Raw genomic sequence first — 19,696 nt, 5'->3', positions numbered from 1 at the left:
TTCTGAACTTTCCCAGTCCTTTGTTGCCCCTTTTTTTGGGGGGGTGGGGACCGCGCTGCTGGCATCAAATTCAAAATGAGAGGATATTTACAACAACAACAAAAAGTTTATCAGCTTGACCATTAAATATCTTGAAAATAGGTTGAAAAGGATTTGCAAATCATTGTACTGTGTTTTATTTACGTTTTACACAACATCCCAACTTCAATGGAATTGGGGTTTGTAAAATGTTTAATATGAAGGTGAACATTGAACACTCCAGTATTGCAGAGTATATTCCACGTTTAGATTGTCACCGAAATTATATATTACTTTTCAGTCTTGTCATTGGGATTGGGAAATCTGTGTGAGTCCACAATTCTCCCATCCCAAATCAGGAATACCAACTTCCATGCACTTATTTCCTGTTCTTGCTTGAAAATGCTAATTGTGGTTTGGCCTTTAGAGGGCACAGTCATACTAAGGGAGCCAGATTTATCCCAAATATTGACTGTCAGAGAGGAAACATTATTGCTGCCAACAACCACCATCTGTTTCTATCCACAGTTATGCTGGCTAATTTCATTTCATGCCAAGAGTACATCCAGTGTTCACACTAAAGGAGGTGATATTCTGCACATATAAAACATAAACCATGCATTTTTAGTGTTGTTCTTGCTCACACAACTCAGGATCAGCAACAGGGCCGCCAGACATTATCATATTTCCCAATTACGGGACCCGTGATCGGCAAAAATAAATTGATTCCTTACACCTCACACAATCTGTTTGCCTTTCTGCCATAAGGTAAAAGGTACGGCTACATCACTTCCAGAACCTTGGGGTTCTGTAACAGCGTCTTTCCAAAAGCTGCCAGACTCATGAACACTGTTATGAAACCACCATGTGAAACGCCCAGACACCAAAATCCATTTTTTTAAACATCTTCGACCCTAAACAATATTATACATTTTAAATGCTATCTAACATGTGCTACATGGGCACACACAAGTGACACAACAGTATTAACATAACCATTATGGTAACATTCAAATACAATTAGTCATACCATAGCAAAGTTTGTAATAAAGGTGATTTTAAAAATATATAAGTACAGGTAAACAGTATTTATTTTACAATATTTGGCTAATTCATATTTCACATAATTACTGAGGCACCATAGAGCCAGTATTACACCCCAAAATACTAGAAAAAGTTGGTTTGGTAAAATATGGCACCACTAAATCTCAAATTAAATTACCTAAACAATACTTATAATACAATTATAGATAAGCCTATATGTATTAATATAATTCAACATACATGTATTTAAAAAAATTCAGTGACACTTTTACGTACCCATAACTAGTGGTATTCTTATCAGACTTTTAAGAATCGCTGTTTTATCGTCTTTTGTCAATTTATTGTGTCATTTTCATTTTATACCTATACATATATTTTTTAATAATCACCTTACCTCCAAACTTTGCTACGGTATGACTAATTCTTGGACAATAATATTATTTTTTTGTCGTTTAAAGGCATTTAAACGTTTGAAAATGAACGATTGAAAGGTGCATGGTACATGCAGGTAAGAGGGTGCCAAATTAGGGGGCGTATGGTTGTGTGGGGGGCGGGTCAGTTACGCTGTGTTGGCTCCGCCCCCGCGCGGATGCGCGATAAGACGTGCACGCACAACGTTGCTAGGTGGCGTGGAGACGTCTGCCCACACGCCTTCTTTGTCCCTCTTCACGGACACTACCTGCAACCGGAAGCTGGCCCGACCAGCGCCGCCGCCTTTGTCAGTTTCCGAGCATCCCTTGAAGTGCTCTCGGCGTCCAGACGTCGCGTCGTTCGGTCTCTCGGCGGTGCCCCCACCCCACCCCCGTCACGGTTTTCGTCTTCCCTTCCCACCTGGAAGATGTTTCCGTTTAGCCTCGGGGTTCCCCTGGCTGGGTCGCTTTGTCAGATGGCTTCCACACGTGTTTAGATTTTTGGAACACCACCCACACCCCCTTCGTCCCATCCCAACCGGAGCTCCATGTACCCCTTCTTTTGTCAATATGTCCCCAGCATCGGCCGCGGCGGCCAGTGAAAGCAGCACCTGCACCGTTGCCCCCGAAGAGGAGCCGGAGCCGGAGCCGGGGCCGGGATTGGGGCCGGGGCCGGGGCCGGACAGCCCCAGATTTGAGGTGAGTTGCTAGGGTTAGTCGTGTTTGGATTACATGGAGGGCAATTTAAAGTCTGTAATTGGTGTGATCACACTGCTCCTCATAATCTGATCACAATAATCACATTGAGAAGTAACTGGTGAATTTGAACAGCATTACCGGTCTCCAAAATAAGGGTCTGGGACCTCTTGCAGGCTCGATAGAACTGTGGAACAATGGCTTGTTTATCCAAGTCTACATGAACATGATTTACACGTGTGAGTTTAACTTGTTCCATGACCACACACATATCTCCAAACACTCACCTTGTTGAATGGAAATGCATGACAGCCACAGTAAGAAAAATCCCCAAATTATTTTTTTCAAATGTGTATTTTCATTAAAAAAAATGCATTAACCAGTATTGTTTTGTACACAAACACACAGGAATAATATTTGCTCTCCAGATAGCCTGCAAACACTAAAAATGCCAAGCACAAACTAGGTAGGCAAACTGACTTAATGGTGCATTACTGCCATCAACTGATACCTCAAATTCTCAAGACAAAAAAAAAAAAAAAAAAATCAGCAGTGTGCAGCAGGGTGTACCTGGCCTCTCGCTCAGTCAGCTGGGGTAGGCTCCAGCTCATCCGCGAAGTGAAGGATAAGTGGTATAAAAAAAGATGTATGGATATAATATGTAGATTTAAAAAAAAACTAATTAATATATTAGACAGCGTGATGGTCTAAAATTTGCAGACATGCTAATCACCATACACCACGCTGTCCCGATTTATCTACCAAAAATAAACAATAATTCTGTCTCCAGATCATAACTAGAGGCGTATGTTGTATTCATCTGACTGAGCAGTTGAACACAAAGGGGATATAAGTTAATCAAATATAGAATGATGGCTCAGTCAAACTTTTAACCACAACATATCCATCACACAAGAAGCTTTTTATATAACATAGCGGTCTTATTACGTCAAGACAAAGTCTCTATAGTGTGAGAGCGGCAGTTGGATTGCACACCATTGTAAGGTTTTGAGGGGAACATGTATCTTTTATAGAATATTCGTGCTGTGTGGATTTAAAATCTTTCAGGGAAAATCATCCTTTTGTAAAAACAAGCAAAAAAGGTTATTTGAAGTCTAAATTGTCCATAGGTGCGTCTATATGACCATAAGGGGCCTTTGAGATGTGATTTTTCCATTGAACTTCAAATTTATTGTATTAAGATGCTGTTAGACATACCGGTAGGTGCATTTCTGTGACCAGACAATCTGGTGACAGCCTTTTTCCATTAAATCGTCACTTCTCACACTTCCTCCTGTCTTATGAAGGTCATTTTAATAGTCTGCCAATGATATTACAATACTCAATGGATATCACAGTGTATTATTATTCTCGCTGCTTCAATAGAGCCAGTAAAGAGTAACATGAGCCATAAACTGTGTCATGTTTGTATTGATTGTACTTGTACAGCATGCACAGATACCAGTAAGCAAATGCAGTGGTCTCACCGTCTCAATGGGGAATTTGAACGTTAATCCCCACTGTGGTGTGTACATGTGGCCAAGGTGGAAGTGAGAAGACTCAAGTTTAACATGTATGATTTGTGCTCGCCTGTCACTTGAAGTGCTGCTGAGATGATGGATTCAATACATCAATGCAGTGATGCTGACTATTGTGTCCACTCCGATGCAGGGTTTGACCTATGGAAAAGATCCAGACACTAAATAACCTTTTGTTCACATGAACCTTGTTTATTTTTTTTAAACCTTAAACCCCTTATCACCAGCTCGGCGTTACTGTTGAATAATCTGTCCTTTTTGGGACTTTTGACTCATTGCCAGGTTTGCATGGCAGCCTTCCCAAAAAAGCGTGACTAACTCATAATCCAGGCACAGGGCTCGCTTTTCCCTGAGGTGATGAAGGGCACCACCAGCTTTACGCTACACAGCCCCCCCCCCCCCCACTATCACAGGCTTTGCATTGAATATGGATTTAAACTAGCATGCACATTGATTTCATACAACATGCAAAGTGACTTCATACAACATGCAAAGTCAGACACACACATTGTACTTGTGTACCAACAGGATACTTTTACTTTATCATGGGTTAGTCTCTTTCTTGTCATATGCACAAACAGTGACAAGTTCGACCACTCATGCATAAACTATGAAAAAGCACTTAGACCACTGAATATTTGACTGAATATTTCATATGCACGAGTCTCTGATTTTGAGCCATCTTTAGCTTTGTAGAGATATTTTCTCCAACTATGCCACAGCTAATCGGGTATTTTTTTAATGCTTCATATTATCACTGGTTTGTATATCTTTGTTGCCTGTTTCTGTGTTCAAGTTCCTGGGTACCTTTTTTTTTTTTTTTTTTTATAAATATGCATCAACCTAGATTTATATAATAGGTTAGTATTCTTTCAAGGACATTACCTTTACCACATATTGATGGGTGTCATATAAAATAGGGCAGGGCACATATACAAACTACTCACACTCACAGTCAGAGTTATGACCAATTCCACACAGGAAGGCCGAAATACGTATTCCAAACCTCAGAACTTTGAGGGTGTGGGAACATATTTTTCCAGATGTCGGTATTTTGTATCAGCCGGCGTGGTTGCCTCAGAGTTCTGAGGTTTGGGGTTCACATCTCAGCTCTGGCCTTCCCGTATAGAGTTTGTATGTTCTCATCGTGCTTGTGTTGCCTTCCTTCAGATACTTCGACTTCCTCCCAAAAACATGGATGGTAGGTTAAATGAAGATTCTAAATTGTGCATAGATTGTAATGTGAGTGTGACTCATTGTATATGTGTCCTGCAAATGGCTAGCAAACAGTCCAGGGTGTATTCGGCATCACGGCCAAAGTCAGCTGGTATAGGCTCCTGCTCACCCCTGACCCTAATAAGGGCAGGAAAATTGATGGATGGATGGATGTTTATCATTATACTTCATCTGGGCCGTTTATTGGAACACAAAGCTATCATTTTGTTGTATGAATGGCAACAGGTGGATACACAGGTTGACTGTACCTTCTGCCATCTAGTGGAAGAGCATTTATTTGTTCTGACTGTCACTATATGACACATTAAATATATCTTAAACACTACTGTACATCTTACACACTACTGTATAAGATACATGTAGAAAAACAAAAATAAAATGGACAAAAGTGAAATTGGATTATTTAGCTCACGGCACACTAATGTGCAGTGGAAAGTGCTTGGGAATCACTGCATTACATTTCTGGCTCTATGACTATGCTTGGTACACTCGCTCCTGTCATGGCATCACAAATAACACCAAAAAAAGATGAAACAAATTTCGGAAGATGTGCTGAGGTTCGATGATGGTATGAACTGCCAAGTTTTGTCTTTTGAGGCATACTTTTTGTCAGTGGAACAGTTGTTGGGAAACACAGATGTATTGTCGAGGTTACCACTGTCTTAGTTCAAGAGATGTGTTAACAGAAACAGCTATTGATACATACACAAGATAACATATGTCATCGACTGACCATGGTCGCCGTCTCTTCTTTGTGCAGCTGCGGCCTCAGAAACAGTCCCTGCTGAAGTCCTTGTGTCAGGAGACACACTGGAAATGCCTGCTGCTCTCCCTGCTCATGTACGGCTGCGTGGGTACCATGACCTGGTGCCAGGTGACCACCATCACACGCCTCTCCTTCGACAGCGCCTACAAGGGCAAATCAATGATGTACCACGACAGTCCCTGTTCCAATGGGTACATCTACATCCCCCTTGCTTTCTTGGTCATGCTCTACGTGGTCTACCTGGTGGAGTGCTGGCACTGCTACATCAGGAACGAGATGCAGTTCAAAGTGGATGTGGGAAATGTGGCCGATCGTGTCCAGAGGATGAAGCAGGCCACGCCGTGCATCTGGTGGAAGGCCATCAGCTACCACTACGTAAGGAGGACACGGCAGGTGACGCGCTACCGTAATGGAGACGCATACACCACCACCCAGGTCTACCACGAGAGGGTCAACACGCACGTGGCCGAAGCAGAGTTTGACTACGGGAACTGCGGGGTGAAGGACATCTCAAAGCACCTGCAGGGCCTGGAGTGCTTCGCAATTACTAAGCTGAGGTTCACCAAGTGCTTCAGCTTTGCAAACGTGGAATCGGAAAACTCTTACCTGACGCAGCGAGCAATGTTTTTCACAGAGAACGAGGGCCTGGATGACTACATGGAGGCCCGTGAGGGCATGCACCTTAAGAATGTAGACTTTAAGGAATATATGATTGCCTTCTCTAACCCACATCAACTTCCCTGGTACGCATCACATTCCACTTTCTGGACAGCGGCTGCTTTGACTCTCTCCTGGCCTTTACGGGTGCTGACTGAGTATCGAACCGCCTGTGTCCACTACCACGTGGAGAAGCTCTTCGGCTTCGACTATGTGCCGGTGACTCCTTCCGAGGAGCATCCTTGTTGCAGGCACATCCCACGTGTTAACACGATCGACAGCACGGAGCTGGAGTGGCACATCCGCTCCAACCAGCAACTGGTGCCTAGCTACTCCGAGGCAGTTCTAATGGACCTGGCTCAACTCTCGGGCAGGTGCCAGAACTACTCTGTTTGTCAACGCTACGGCAGCTACAGGCAGAACTGCCAGCGGTGCCACCGCGCCATCAGCAGCTCCTCCATCTTCTCTCGCAGCGCGCTGAGCATCTGCAACACGGCGAGCCCGCGCCTGCCCTTCAGCGCCAGTCGCTTCTCGCTGGGCCGGCTTTATGGCTCCAGGCGGAGCTGCCCGTGGAGGAGCAGCGGGAGTCTGAACGAGCCCCCTACCCACCTCACGGAAAGCACACGCTGCCTTTCGGGCCAGCACAGCAGTGAGGAGAGCCCTCCAGCATACCAGGATGCGTTCTACTTTCCCGTGCTTATCGTACACAACAACGAAGGCTGCCTCAATCATGACCATCGCTCCCTACACAGAAACGGCTCCTGCGTGGAGACGTCGCTATAACCCTCCAACAGGATTATGCTGAAATATACAATGCAAGGGAACCTGATATGACGTTATTGTTGGTTCAGATACTGTGGTTTAAGAAGCCATTTTGTCAGGTAACGGCATCTACTGAACTGTAAAGACAATAATCAAATAACTAAGATGCACTTAACAGTTGTGATATTTATCAAATGAATAGCACTTAAGTCGAAAATATAAATAAATATATATATATATATATATATATATATATATATATATATATATACACACACACACACACACACACACACACACACACACACACACATCCATCCATCCATTTTCTACCGCTTATCCGGGTCGGGTCGTGGGGGCAGTAGCTTTAGCAGGGACGCCCAGACTTCCCTCTCCCCAGCCACTTCATCCAGCTCTTCCGGAGGGATCCCGAGGCGTTCCCAGGCCAGCCGAAGGACGTAGTCTCTCCAGCGTGTCCTGGGTCGTCCCCGGGGGTCTCCTCCCGGTGGGACGTGCCCGGAACACCTCACCAGGGAGGCGCTCGGGAGGCATCCGAATCAGATGCCCCGGATGACCGAGATATATATATATATATATATATATATAGATATATATAGACCCAGAAATCCTTTTTTTCATTATTCTGGCATTATGAAATAGAAAATAATTTAGAAATAATTTTGGTAATCCTAATTGACCTAAAACAGGAACATTTTAGTCTGATTTCATGTCAGACAGTCAGGGAAAAAAAGCATGTCTTTTTATGCAGTCATGGCTAAAAGCATAATTGTACAGTAATCCCTTCAAGGATCACACTGTCATCATAAAGCCTTTTTTTAAAAACTGTATAGGCCAGTGTTTCCAAATAATGATAACCTTGTCTTAATTTACTCAATTTCCTTTCTACGTGTGAAATGTTTAGCCTGTTTAGTTTTCTTTCTATTATGATGTATGAATGGCAACAGGTGGATACACAGGTTAATTGTACCTTCTGCCATCTAGTGGATGAGCATTCAGTTGTTCTGACTGTCAATATACATCGGTGGCATAGATAGATGAAAAAAGATACAATATTTGTCATGAATAAATAATCATTTTCAATTAGGAGAAACTGGGCAATTTCCCGCAGTACTGTACACCTGATTTTCACAACACACTAATGAGCTGCGACACAGTGGTTGGGAATCACTGATATACGCAATGTTATAAGCAACATTTTAACTTAACTGTTACACAAAAAAAGGTCTTAACATTAAGGATGAATGACAAAAGCATAATACAAAGGCTACTCGCTTTTTTAACGTTCTTAATTGTCACCACTGTAAAAAAAAATAATAACCTTTTGATAACATTTAATAACGGGTCAATAAAAGCCAAAGAAAACGCCTCATTTTGATGCTTGCTGAACTGAACTATTGTCGATATGCTAACATCTCAATGTGATGTTTGTGCAACTTTAAAGGTGTGTTGTTTTTCACCAATTTAAACACATTTTGAACTGTACCAATTTTGAGGTTCCACAGTGTCACAGTGAATGGATGCCTGAAAATTCTGGGAAAAATCACTTTTGACATATTCATTGGCAAAGGGAAACAAATTTAATGCAGGAATGACAAAGCTGGTGTGACATCAAAACGTTTCCTAATTGCTGAAAGCGATACAGAAATGGCTCAGTTGCGATGACATATTACTTCCTGGCTTGGTAAATATAGCAACACACAGTATTAATAATTCAGCAGAGGAGCACTAAAGGACACAAGCACTACACTCATTTCTTCAAGGCTTTCACAATGACACTAAATTTTATATAAATGCCAATAACACACTATTAAAACCTTGGAATAACAAAACTCTTGTCAACTCGTTCAATGTTGAATTTAATACTTGGCAATATTATTATTTTTCAATTCAGCCTACCTCTTTATTTAAGTGCCTTGCGATTGAGCTATTACCAACAAACATCTTGTCCTCTTTCCTCTAAATCTAGTTTACGCTGGTGTGCATGTCCCCTTTTTATTGTTTAGGATACAATGAAATTTTTTTCTGTCTTTCTGATGTTGTAATGGAGCTGTGGCAGGCGTAGCTGGATTCTGCTGCAGCTGGTGATGCATATCAGAGAGACAAGCGGAGAGCTGGCTCTCAAAGACGCTGAAAATAGGCAGGGGCCCTGCACTCACTACTGATAGTGTCACATGTAATAATGCGAGAAGCTGGCTTTAAAGAACTGAGAACTGCGATGCGGATGTCAGGCCGAGTTCGCTCGCAAGTTCCAAAGGGAATGTTCATGAAAATCAGGAGTGCCACTGCTTTTTAAACAGATATGAAGTAAGACATTGTTCTCAGAGTTAAAATGAGGTTTAGCTCGATACAGTAAGTCCATATGACAGAGTTTGCACAACATTTAAAATGTTTTCCGTCGTGATGGAAATTTGACACAATTTCCTTAATCATTGATGTGGTAAATTAACAATTAATCGATAGTGATTTTATTTTGAAATAAATGCAGTATTTTGATGGGGTGTGAGAATTTCTCTGAATGTTCTGAATTCCTGTTTTCATGCCTCTGTCGTATTAAGATCAATAATGCTTCCCAGAGAAGTTGCCATAGCTTGGATGTACAGTAGCTCAACTCAATCAACAGCGCTTCGGCTGCTTCTAGTATTCCTCCAATTTTGCATTTACTGCTTCAAGACATGATCATTGAACAATCAATTCCACACAACCAACTCAATTTGTAACGAACAAGCAACAGATTATTATTCCCATCCCTACTTTTCACAAAGACCATAGTACTGTGGCAATGTTGCCTAATAGGCTATATAATACACTTTTTTTTTTGGTACATAATTTTGTAGACTGAGGACATCTTGTTCAAATGATCTCAAATTTTATGTAAGAATTTGTGAAAAAATAATGTTTAATCCCTGGATATGTAGATACTCATTTTTTAAAGGATAATTGATGGTTTTCTGTTTTTTAAATCACCCTGTATATGCCATATGATTGAGTGTAGTAATATAGGCCACTTTTGAGCATTCATGTTGAACTTATTTTGACAAAACTGTGTGGGAAATGACTAAAGCCACATTATTTGCATAACTGACGGGTTATTTTAAGGTATGTTTAATGTTAGATTTATTTTTTTAAATTACAGTGCTCTCATTGCATACACACCGGCCAGTCTAATTTTATACATGATTTCTGCATTGACTTTAGGTATTAGCACTTAGTCGTAAAACCAGACAGTTATAGTGGGTAAATAAGTAGTAACATCTAGTTTTCTTGTTTAAACTATTTGTATTATCAGTTTGAATGTGAAGGGTAAAAAAACAAAAAAAAACACCAACAATAATGTTGTTAAGTGTTGGTGGTCAGAGGTTTTGGGGACACCTGGGGGTGAAAATTGGAGAAAATAGTTGATTCCCCTTTGGAGCTATAACAGTTTCCACTTTATACAACATGTTGAGGTGTGTCTGCGTCATCCAGAAGAAATATGTACTGGATGAGAGTTTATCATCCCTTGCATTTCTAGAATCGGTGTAAGAAAAGAATTAGTAATGTTCACATGGATATTTAATCTAACTATATGCTTGCATTTTTATACATAAAGACGACTAACATTTTTTTGGGCTCATTTTTGTACAGCTGTTTTGCAACATAAATACAGTCATGTATCCAACTCCAATAAGCTACAACTACCAAAATATCTACCAGAACAGTTTAGAAAAGACTGGAAAGTGTTTCCTTGATGATATGTATGACTGTTAGCAAAGAGACTGACCCCTTTACCATGTAATAACTCAATTTGATTGTTCTTGTCAAACTTCACTACAGTTTGTCTTTTTTATGTAATACTGTGTACTCTGTCTGGAGACTGTCAGGCCACTGTGCATAAGACAGAGGGGAGTGGTCAATGTGACAATTGTACTAAAAAAGACATCACTTAAGAGGCTAGATGGAAGCACTTATGTTGAAATGATCAATGCATTGATGATCCATTGTACATATTCATAAAAGATCATGATAAACATAAATACATTGAAAATTATGGTATTTTCTTAAAAGCCATATGGCAAACTGGGCTACAACAGAGTCAGCTTTCCAGCAGTACTTTAAATCATACTTGATGGAAAGGTTTCTTTTTTTTTTTTTTTTTTTTTTTTTTAAATCATTATTATTAACTGGTGATTCAAATGACAATACAAGTTTTAAAAGTTTTGATATCTCTTATTTGAGCATGAATGAAGTCTAATTATTATACTATTAAATGAGGGTAACTAGACATTTCTGAACTTCCAATGTGAATGAATGGAAATGGAATTTCTAGGAAATAGATGTATTGATCCAAATCTTTTGTAATTAACATCGTTTTACTTAGTGAAAAAATAATAAAGGTTAATAAATTTGCAACCTTCGTTGTCTCCATCTGAATACAATTTTCCCAGTTAGATTAATTACCCCTTGCAGAGTTAAAATTACCATGACTTGTACTGTTTATTTATATAGTTTCTAGGAAAATATTTGTGAGTTATGAACCCTTTGATAAGGTTTATTTTTAAAGTATATTTTTTAGGAGTTGTATTCACTTAGTTGGTTAATAGTTATCACCAAAATGGTGCATCAAAATATTCAACAAAATGAAACAAAGTACATCTACCTAAAAACATCAGGTACTGTTGGTGGAAGTGGGGGCTTCAGATGGTGCCTGCAAAAAGAGAAAGCACGTTTTGCTTTTTTGTGTTCACAGGATTGCAAAATTGTACAACAGTAAAACAGTTAAGAAGTTTAAGAGAATAAAAGAGCCTTTACATGGCTGACGTCTACTGTACCTCGTCGTCTTGTGGTTGTACCTCGTCATCCAGTGGTTGTTCCTCTTGCTCTAAGCTCTCATTGGTGCAAACCACCGGGTTGATGAAGGAAGTGCTCTCATTGGTGCAAACCACCTGGTTGGTGACTGAGGCACTCTTATTGTTGCAAACCACCTGGTTGATGATGGAGGCGCTCTGCTCGTCCACCTCTGTCAGACGGATGTCGCATTCTCTCAAGCAGCTGTTTTGAGTTATGGCCTCCTCCAGAGCTTTGCCTCCATCCTGCTCACATGTAGACAGACAAAAAGGAAACAAATGCAGTGCGATTAGGGCAAAGAGCCCCTCACCCTAAAGTGTTTGTGTTCTTGACGCATAGAGCGATGTGATGTGGCGCCCTTGGCGAGATTTTCTTTGGCACCTCCATCAGCAGTTTACATATACTTACAAAAGAAATCGGATAGCAATGTTTTTATCATTGTCAGCATTAGTGTTCGGGGGTTGGGGTAAGGGTTAACCCAACTCTAACCCAAGATGACTATAACAAGATGTCGCCCAATTTAAAACATAAAATTAAAATGATTAAATTCTTATCATGTAAAATAAAAAGGAAAAACCTATAGATACATGTCTACTATGATGTACAATAGACTATATTTCTTTTGATATGCATATTAGATTACATTGAACCCTATTGTCATTACAGTGAAATGTTGATTTGCAGATGCAGAGAAGACGTACATAGTTAAATGCAGTTTAATATGGTTTATTATGGCATGTGGGAATGCTAAGTTATGGAGTATTAATGATCATTTGTACTTTAACGCTAATGTAAAATGTATAACAATTGGCATGCTCAAAGACCATTTGAACTGTAACACAACAAACGAGGGTTAAAAGTCCGATATATAGCCAAGTTTTAAACTTAGGATGAAAATGACTGGGGTCGGGGGCTGGTGTTATCATTTGCAGTAATATTAATTGGGTATTGCTCTACATTTGATTCTGTTATCTTTTCCATTTTAAAAGTTAATAGTACAAGTGCAAAATGTGCAAGAAATTAGTGGAACTATGCTGGCAAAAGAGGAGGATGGCTAGCTGGCTTTAAACACCTGGGCCTTTTTTTGGGACACTGGTGGTCATTACAGGCCTATTTTTTAAAATCATAGGATTGATTTGGACCAAAATATAAACTATGAATCAATCTGCAGGAAAATATGGGCACAATGCTGGCAGCAGAGGAAGATTATGAATGATGGGTTGGCTGGCACTGGCTTTCTTTAGGTGTTGTTTTCCTGGAGTGCCTGTCATGATGGACTTATTTGAAAAAAAAAAAATCATATGATTGGTCTGCGCAAAAATGTGCAGGAAAATGGTGGAGCTCTGCTGCGGAGCCATGCTGGCAAATGCGAAGGGAGAGCAATGGCGGGTTGGGTGGTTTGTAGTTTGGCGTTTAGCTTTGGGTTGGAAGGAGAAATGTACTATACTCACCACACCCAGTTTGTTGCAGGAGAGGTTGATGGTTTTTAGCGTTTGATTTTTAGCCAGCACTTCTGACAGCGTGATGGCAGTGGGCCCAGTCAAGAGGTTGGCTCCCAGGTGCAAATGAAGCAGGATGCTGTTGTCCAGTAAGGCCTTGCTGATGGCCTGCCCCCCCTCGTCGCTCACACGGTTGATTCTTAAGTTGAGGGACAAAAGGGTGCAGTTATTGGACAAGGCGTCAGCAAAGGCGTTGGCTCCCACGTCTCGAATAATGTTGTCGCTCATGTTGAGGATCTCCAGTTTGCTACTGCTGAGCAACTTGCCGACAGCCTTGGCCCCCCTGTCTCCAATCACGTTGTGGGAAAGGTTGAGCTCTCTCAGGGAGGGGTGCTCCACTAGGTGTTTAGCCAGCAACTTACACTTTTCATCATCAATGTGACTTTCATAGAGTCGTACTACCTGCAGAAATAGTAACCAGATTAAGAGAACTGTGTTTTCATGTGACTATCGGGGAACATTAATTGTATTTGTTAGATTTGTTTTCAAACATTTATTGAGTCAAGGTAAATGTACTATAGAAAATGTCACAGCATGCCACCAAACAGAAATGTCTCCAACAATATATATGAAATAATGATCTCGTCTCAATTTACTGACAATATACAACAGTATGAAATCTGGGCCTGTTTCGTTGAACACAAAGCTACTATTCTATTGTAGGAATGGCAACAAGGGGGATACACAGGTCAATTATACCTTGTGTCTAGTGGAAGAGCATTTAATTGTTCTGCCTGACTAGCAGTTTCACAGAGACGTCATGTGTTTTTGGCAAAATTTTGCCAAGCTTAGCTAAATTGTCTTCATAAAAAATGCTTCCATCTTAGCAACCAACCCAATTTCCCACCCATGTTAAGATTACACAAGGTTGTTGTAACATGTAGAAAGCACCCAACAGATGCCAGAAATTTCTGTGGATCCTTCAATGCTGATGCAGGCTTCTTTGCAGACTACCTGGTCCGTCTTACCATCATGCCCAGTACGCCCTATTGTTACCTCGGTAATGACAACAATCCCAGTCATAAGAGGGTGTGCAGACCTATGCAACCACTTTATTTTACAATATAGTTTTAGTCTTCCCCCCCTAACTATTTTGTACAAGTAATAATATTGTGGAAGAGTGGTTAGCAAGTTGTGAGGTAGACTTGATGGTGGGTTCAAACCTCAGCTCTGGTCCTCCTGTGTGGCATTTGTACATTCTTGTGCTTGCATGGGTCTACCTCCCACATTACAAAAACATGCATCTTAAGTTCAATAACGACCCTAATGTGTCTGTAGGTGTAAATGTGAGGGTGAATGGTTATTTGTCTATAGGTGCCCTATGAATGGCTCGCGACTGGTCCTCTGTGTACCCTGCTTATTTACCCAAAGTCGGCTGAAATAGACTCATGAGTGATGCTAATGAGGATAAGCACTGTCGAAAATGCATGGATGGAAGATCTGAAATAATCTTGGTCTCTTTTTCTCCGCCCAACACAATAACCTAGCAGTTTAGGGGTGCATAGACTTGTTTATCCACTGTACCTTTAAGGTCTTGCAGCATTCAAGAGCCATGGAGAGAGTCTCACAGTCTCGTTCAGCCATCTCAAACATCTTCCATTCAAAGTTCATTCCACACTGTTTGACCCAGTAGGTCAAGTGGAACTCCTCCAAGCATCTCAACATGCTCAGGAGGTTGCGGAAGTCATAGTGTTCCATGTGAGCTGCGTCCGAGTCGGTTTCGCTTAGCCAGTCTACGTTGTCCCCGATTCCCGCCTTGGCCTCCTTGATGGGCGGCAGCATTTGGGAAATGTCCAGCCTCTTCACGTACGCCTCGCACAGCGGGATCTCATCGGCGACTGTCTTAAGGGGGGTTGTCTCTGGGATGAAGTGTTCGATCATATTTTCCAGGTGCCTCTCGAAGAACATTCGCTTCCAGCTGTGGCCGTAGTGAGACACGTCACAAATGTCCCACCGTTGCTCACAGCACCGCCGCCAGTAGACGCCATCATCAACCAAGTTGGCCGTCACAGGAAGGGGCAGAGAGGGCGACAGCCTCTCCTGCACAAAGTCTCTCTGGCTGGGTGTAAGCTCCTCATAGATGGGGGTTTCTGCCACAGATGGAGCGGTAAGTTAGTGACTATAAAATCATGTAGTACAGTATGATGGATGCTAGTAAAATAATGACATACCCTCAAAGTTTCTCACAATACATTCGAGACATAGGGTTGATAAAAAGGGCACAAGGGCCAAGGACCAGTTTGGATTTTCAGCAATGATCCTCCTCAATCTCCTGCTTTCCACAGCCAGCATGGTCGGGCCTCCAGTGAGCCTCGACATGATTGCAGGCGGGTTATGGAGGACTACATTTTTAAAAAGTACATAAAATTATCATGCATTTTATGGAAACATGATTGTAAACCACAGCTTTTATTTTAGACTAGTCAGTGACAAGGCCCCTGCTAGTGTTATCTGTTATACCAAAATGTTATATTCTTAGCTTAAAATATATGGGTTTTATGAATACATAAGAAACACTGTAAAGTGAATTATTTGTACCAGAATCAATCTGTCACCATCATCAACACCTTTATTAAACTTGTGGGCAAGGTTTAAGAAAAGAAAAAAAAACATCCTTTATCTTGGAAATATAAAAAAAAAATGGGGTACTGTACCATGTATTATGTTATTGCAGAATTTGATGTTTCATTTGTCATTGTGAAGCTGTCCCTGAGTCTGTTTGTCCATGACCTCACCACCCTGTATATCCTGCCAGAAGGCAGCAGCTTACATTCCTCAGTGTCCTGAGTGTGTGTGTGGTCTTGGAGAATGCTACATGCCCTTTTGAGACAAAGGGGGCTGTGGAGGTCCTTCAAGAAGCAGAGAGAGTGGCAAATGATTTTTGGGGCTGTGTTAATGACCCTGTGTAGTTCCTTCTTGTTTGCCATGGTGCAGCTGTTGAACCACACAGAGTTGCAGTACGTCAGCACACTCTCAACGGAGCAGCGGTAGAAGATGGTCAGCAGCTTCCTCCTTACATTGACCCTCCTGACCTTCTTCATAAGTGTCGAGGTGTTCGTGCTCCACTGGAGGTCATGTGCGTGCCCAGGAACTTAAAGCTGGACTCCCTCTGCACACACTCCACGTTGATGGTGATGGGTTGTCACTGCGGACAGCCGCCTCCTAAAATCGACAATCGGTTCTTTGGGCTAAGCGGTGTTAAGGACCAAGTTGTTGTCCTCACACCACCCCACCGAACTTATCCCTGTATATCATCTCACAGAGATGAGAAATATTACGGTGGTGCGTTGCTGAATTTATTATTTATTATTATATGTGTGTACAGTAGGCACGCACCCCTGAGGGGAGCCGGTGTTGAAGCTTAGGGCTGCGGGGAGATGGGGAGTCACCCTGACACTGTCAGAGAGAAAGTCTCTGATGCAGCAGCGGGTGATGAGACCAAGTCCGATGTCCAGTAATTTTATTGTTAATCTGTCTGGGAGTATTGTGTTAAAACAGATCCAAAGTCTACAAAGAGCAGGCTAGTATAGCGCCCCTGCTGTTTCAGGTGAGAGATGACAGTGTGGAGTGCCATGACCATGACATTGTCTGTCAATCTGTTAGCTCAGTATGCAAACCGATGTGGTTTAAATATGGGTGGGAAACAGGACAAGATGTGCAGTGGAATCAATTCTCAAAACACGTTGTGATAATTGTTGTCAGAGCAACTGCTGCGTAGTCATTTAGGCTGCTGATGGTGTTCTTTTTGGGCAGCGAGAAAACCGCAGCCAACTTCAGGCATGGTGGGATAAGGAAGGGGACATTGATGCATTTAACGTCTTTGTGAAGATCCTGGCTTGGGTCTGCACATTATTTGAGTCCAGAAGCCTCATGCTCCTGCACCGTGAGACAGGAGCTGTTGTAGTCCGGCGTTGGAGCAAAGGCTGCCTTTTGTCCTTCAACCTCAAAGTGTGCAAAGAAGTGGTTCAGCTACCCCACGAGTACAGCGTCACCCTCAGCCAATAGTGTTGCTGGTCTTGTAGTGGGTTAGGTGCTGGACTTCCTGTCACATCTGCAGTGCCCTGTTATTAGTGAAATGGTGCTCAACCCCCCTCGTGTGTGCTGTCTTGGCCTCTTGCCTCTTTTCAGGTCGGCTCTGGCTGCGCTGTACTGTGTATTCTCACCAGATCTGAAAGCGACGTCACATTGCCTTAGCAGGACATGGTACTTGTTAGTCATCCAGAGATTCTTGTTAGAATACATCCAGAGCCATTTTTCCACAGTGATACTGTCGACACAGAAGTTATTAAAAGACAGCACAGATGATGTATCCTCCTCCTGGTTCAAATACAGTCCAGTCTCAAAACAATCCTGCAGCATGTGACCCACACTGGGGGAACACAGGTTGACAAATCAAGGTGTGGTAGAGGGGTTGCTCGTTAAGCCTTTTGGAATGTTGCTTTTGGCTTTATCCAGTGTATTTTGACCCCTTGTTGCAATATGCTGATGAACTCTTGAGGAAGACTTCTAATGGCTTCTTTTTGCTTTGTGTGCTGTTGCTGTTATTATGACGATGGTATATAGGTAAGATGGTAAATAGCTGGGACTGCATCTGTTTTCCAAGTTTGGGGAACTGGTTGTCAACGGTCTTTACATTTTTGCACCAACTGTCGTTGACTGAATAATAAGACGAAATGAAACTAACAAGTGTATGAAACAAGTGAATGTACTCACCCTTTGAAGACACGTGTAATGGAGATGGGACAGAAACATGTTTGCAGAATAATATCGTCAACTAATTGTATGGGTATTGAAGTTAAATTGTGGAGTGCATAATGCGTGTCGCAGTGACTTCCATTTCTGAAGGTTACCCTGCCACACCTAAAGTCACCTGGAGTAGGTTCCAGCTCATGCGCAAGCACTATGGAAAATGGTTATCATCCTAACACAATTACTCTTGCCCATCCATCCATTATCTGTAATACGTGTCCTCATTAGGGTAATGGGTGAGATTGAGCCTCCCCCTGCTGACTTTGGGTAAGAGGCGGAGTACACCCTGGACAGGTTGCCAGTAAATCACAGGGAACATACCACTATCCTCACTTTCACACTTTTGGACAGTTCAGAGTCTCCATTCTCCAGTGAAACCTTAAGCACAGGGAGAATATGCCAATTCTACATAGGAAGGCCAGAGCCAAGATCCAAACCCAGAACCTCAGAAATAAAAGGCAGACATCCTAACCATAACACATAAAACAGACCAAAAAAAGAAAAGTAACATTTATTAGTGAAATGATTAACTCACCTGCAGTATAAATGTTCTAGTGTCTTGCAGTGCTGCTTTGAGATTCCAGCCTCGTTTATGATTTTCGATGAAACACCTCACACAGATTGATCAGTTGATTTCGGCATGATTCGTTCACCTTCTCTCATCTTTCTTCACACCACTGACACGAAAGATTGTATCAATACACATTATGTCATGAAAATGTCCAAAAAGGCTCAAACTGACAAGAGCTTGGTGTGCAATATTAAAGCTTTATGATGATATTTGAATGATGAAAGTTACAGGCGAACTTCCTGTTCGACCGCTTAATTGACAACATAATAACAATGGTGTACAAAATTGAATATCTTGGAAAGGCGTTTTTTTCCTTTTACAATTGAGGTCATTATTCGGCTGTTCTCATCTCTCTGGTGAGGATTCAGGAGCCTGGACAACTGCTTCCATCGTTTTAACAAATAAAACTAGAAACGGTTATAGGATTTAAAAAAATAATATTTGAATGGGTCAAAATTCACATAATATACTATGAAATAAAATCTCTAATCACTCTCCGGAGTCACACCTGCAATACATTACTCACACAAAACAAGCAAATATGGATGACTTTAGTTTAGACATTTCTGTCTCGCTAGTAGTTAATGAGTTTGTCATCCTAAAACACACGTTACACTATAACAAAAGCCAACCTTTAACGCTAATGTTTTCCCTTCTACCGATTACATGGGGCAATACTCATAGTAATATAATTTGTTACACCATAATCAAATAAAATCTTATTTTTTTACCGTCTGCGGTCCCGGTGAGCCATGCGTTTCCATAGTTACCGAACGCTCTTCAGCCAATGGATGCACAAAATGCTGCCTCCCGCAGGGCGGTAGGAGAAATGCAACGCCTGAGCATCGGGAAACTCAAAAACACCCAACCAAGAAATTGGCAGCAACAAATGGACAAAAGAATTA

General features: G+C 41.6%; 2 protein-coding genes across 6 annotated transcripts; one reads left to right on the top strand and one right to left on the bottom strand.

Moving 5' to 3' along the window:
• Positions 1-1,716: 1,716 nt before the first annotated feature.
• Positions 1,717-7,669, top strand: tmem151ba (transmembrane protein 151Ba). 2 transcript variants are annotated; one of them, XM_061704961.1, is made up of 2 exons: positions 1,717-2,119; positions 5,705-7,669. In XM_061704961.1, the coding sequence occupies exons 1-2, from the start codon at positions 2,043-2,045 to the stop codon at positions 7,146-7,148; spliced, it is 1,521 nt and encodes a 506-aa protein (XP_061560945.1). In that variant the 5' UTR covers positions 1,717-2,042; the 3' UTR covers positions 7,149-7,669. The 2 variants fall into 2 exon arrangements, with proteins under 2 accessions (XP_061560945.1, XP_061560943.1); XM_061704959.1 differs by having other exon boundaries at positions 1,717-2,171; positions 5,703-7,669.
• Positions 7,670-8,470: 801 nt separating this feature from the next.
• Positions 8,471-19,570, bottom strand: tcte1 (t-complex-associated-testis-expressed 1). 4 transcript variants are annotated; one of them, XM_061704962.1, is made up of 7 exons: positions 19,523-19,570; positions 18,756-18,897; positions 15,643-15,813; positions 14,996-15,561; positions 13,424-13,873; positions 11,957-12,217; positions 8,471-11,832 (listed from the first exon to the last, which is right to left on the bottom strand). In XM_061704962.1, exons 3-7 carry the CDS (start codon positions 15,788-15,790, stop codon positions 11,794-11,796), a joined length of 1,464 nt encoding a protein of 487 aa, XP_061560946.1. In that variant the 5' UTR covers positions 15,791-15,813; positions 18,756-18,897; positions 19,523-19,570; the 3' UTR covers positions 8,471-11,793. The 4 variants fall into 4 exon arrangements, with proteins under 4 accessions (XP_061560946.1, XP_061560949.1, XP_061560947.1 ...); XM_061704965.1 differs by having other exon boundaries at positions 11,978-12,217; XM_061704963.1 differs by lacking the exon at positions 19,523-19,570 and having other exon boundaries at positions 18,756-18,952.
• Positions 19,571-19,696: the final 126 nt, after the last annotated feature.

Source organism: Phycodurus eques, chromosome 18 (assembly GCF_024500275.1).
Source record: "Phycodurus eques isolate BA_2022a chromosome 18, UOR_Pequ_1.1, whole genome shotgun sequence".
Classification (NCBI taxonomy): domain Eukaryota; kingdom Metazoa; phylum Chordata; class Actinopteri; order Syngnathiformes; family Syngnathidae; genus Phycodurus; species Phycodurus eques.
This window is presented reverse-complemented; position numbering and strand designations above follow the sequence as displayed.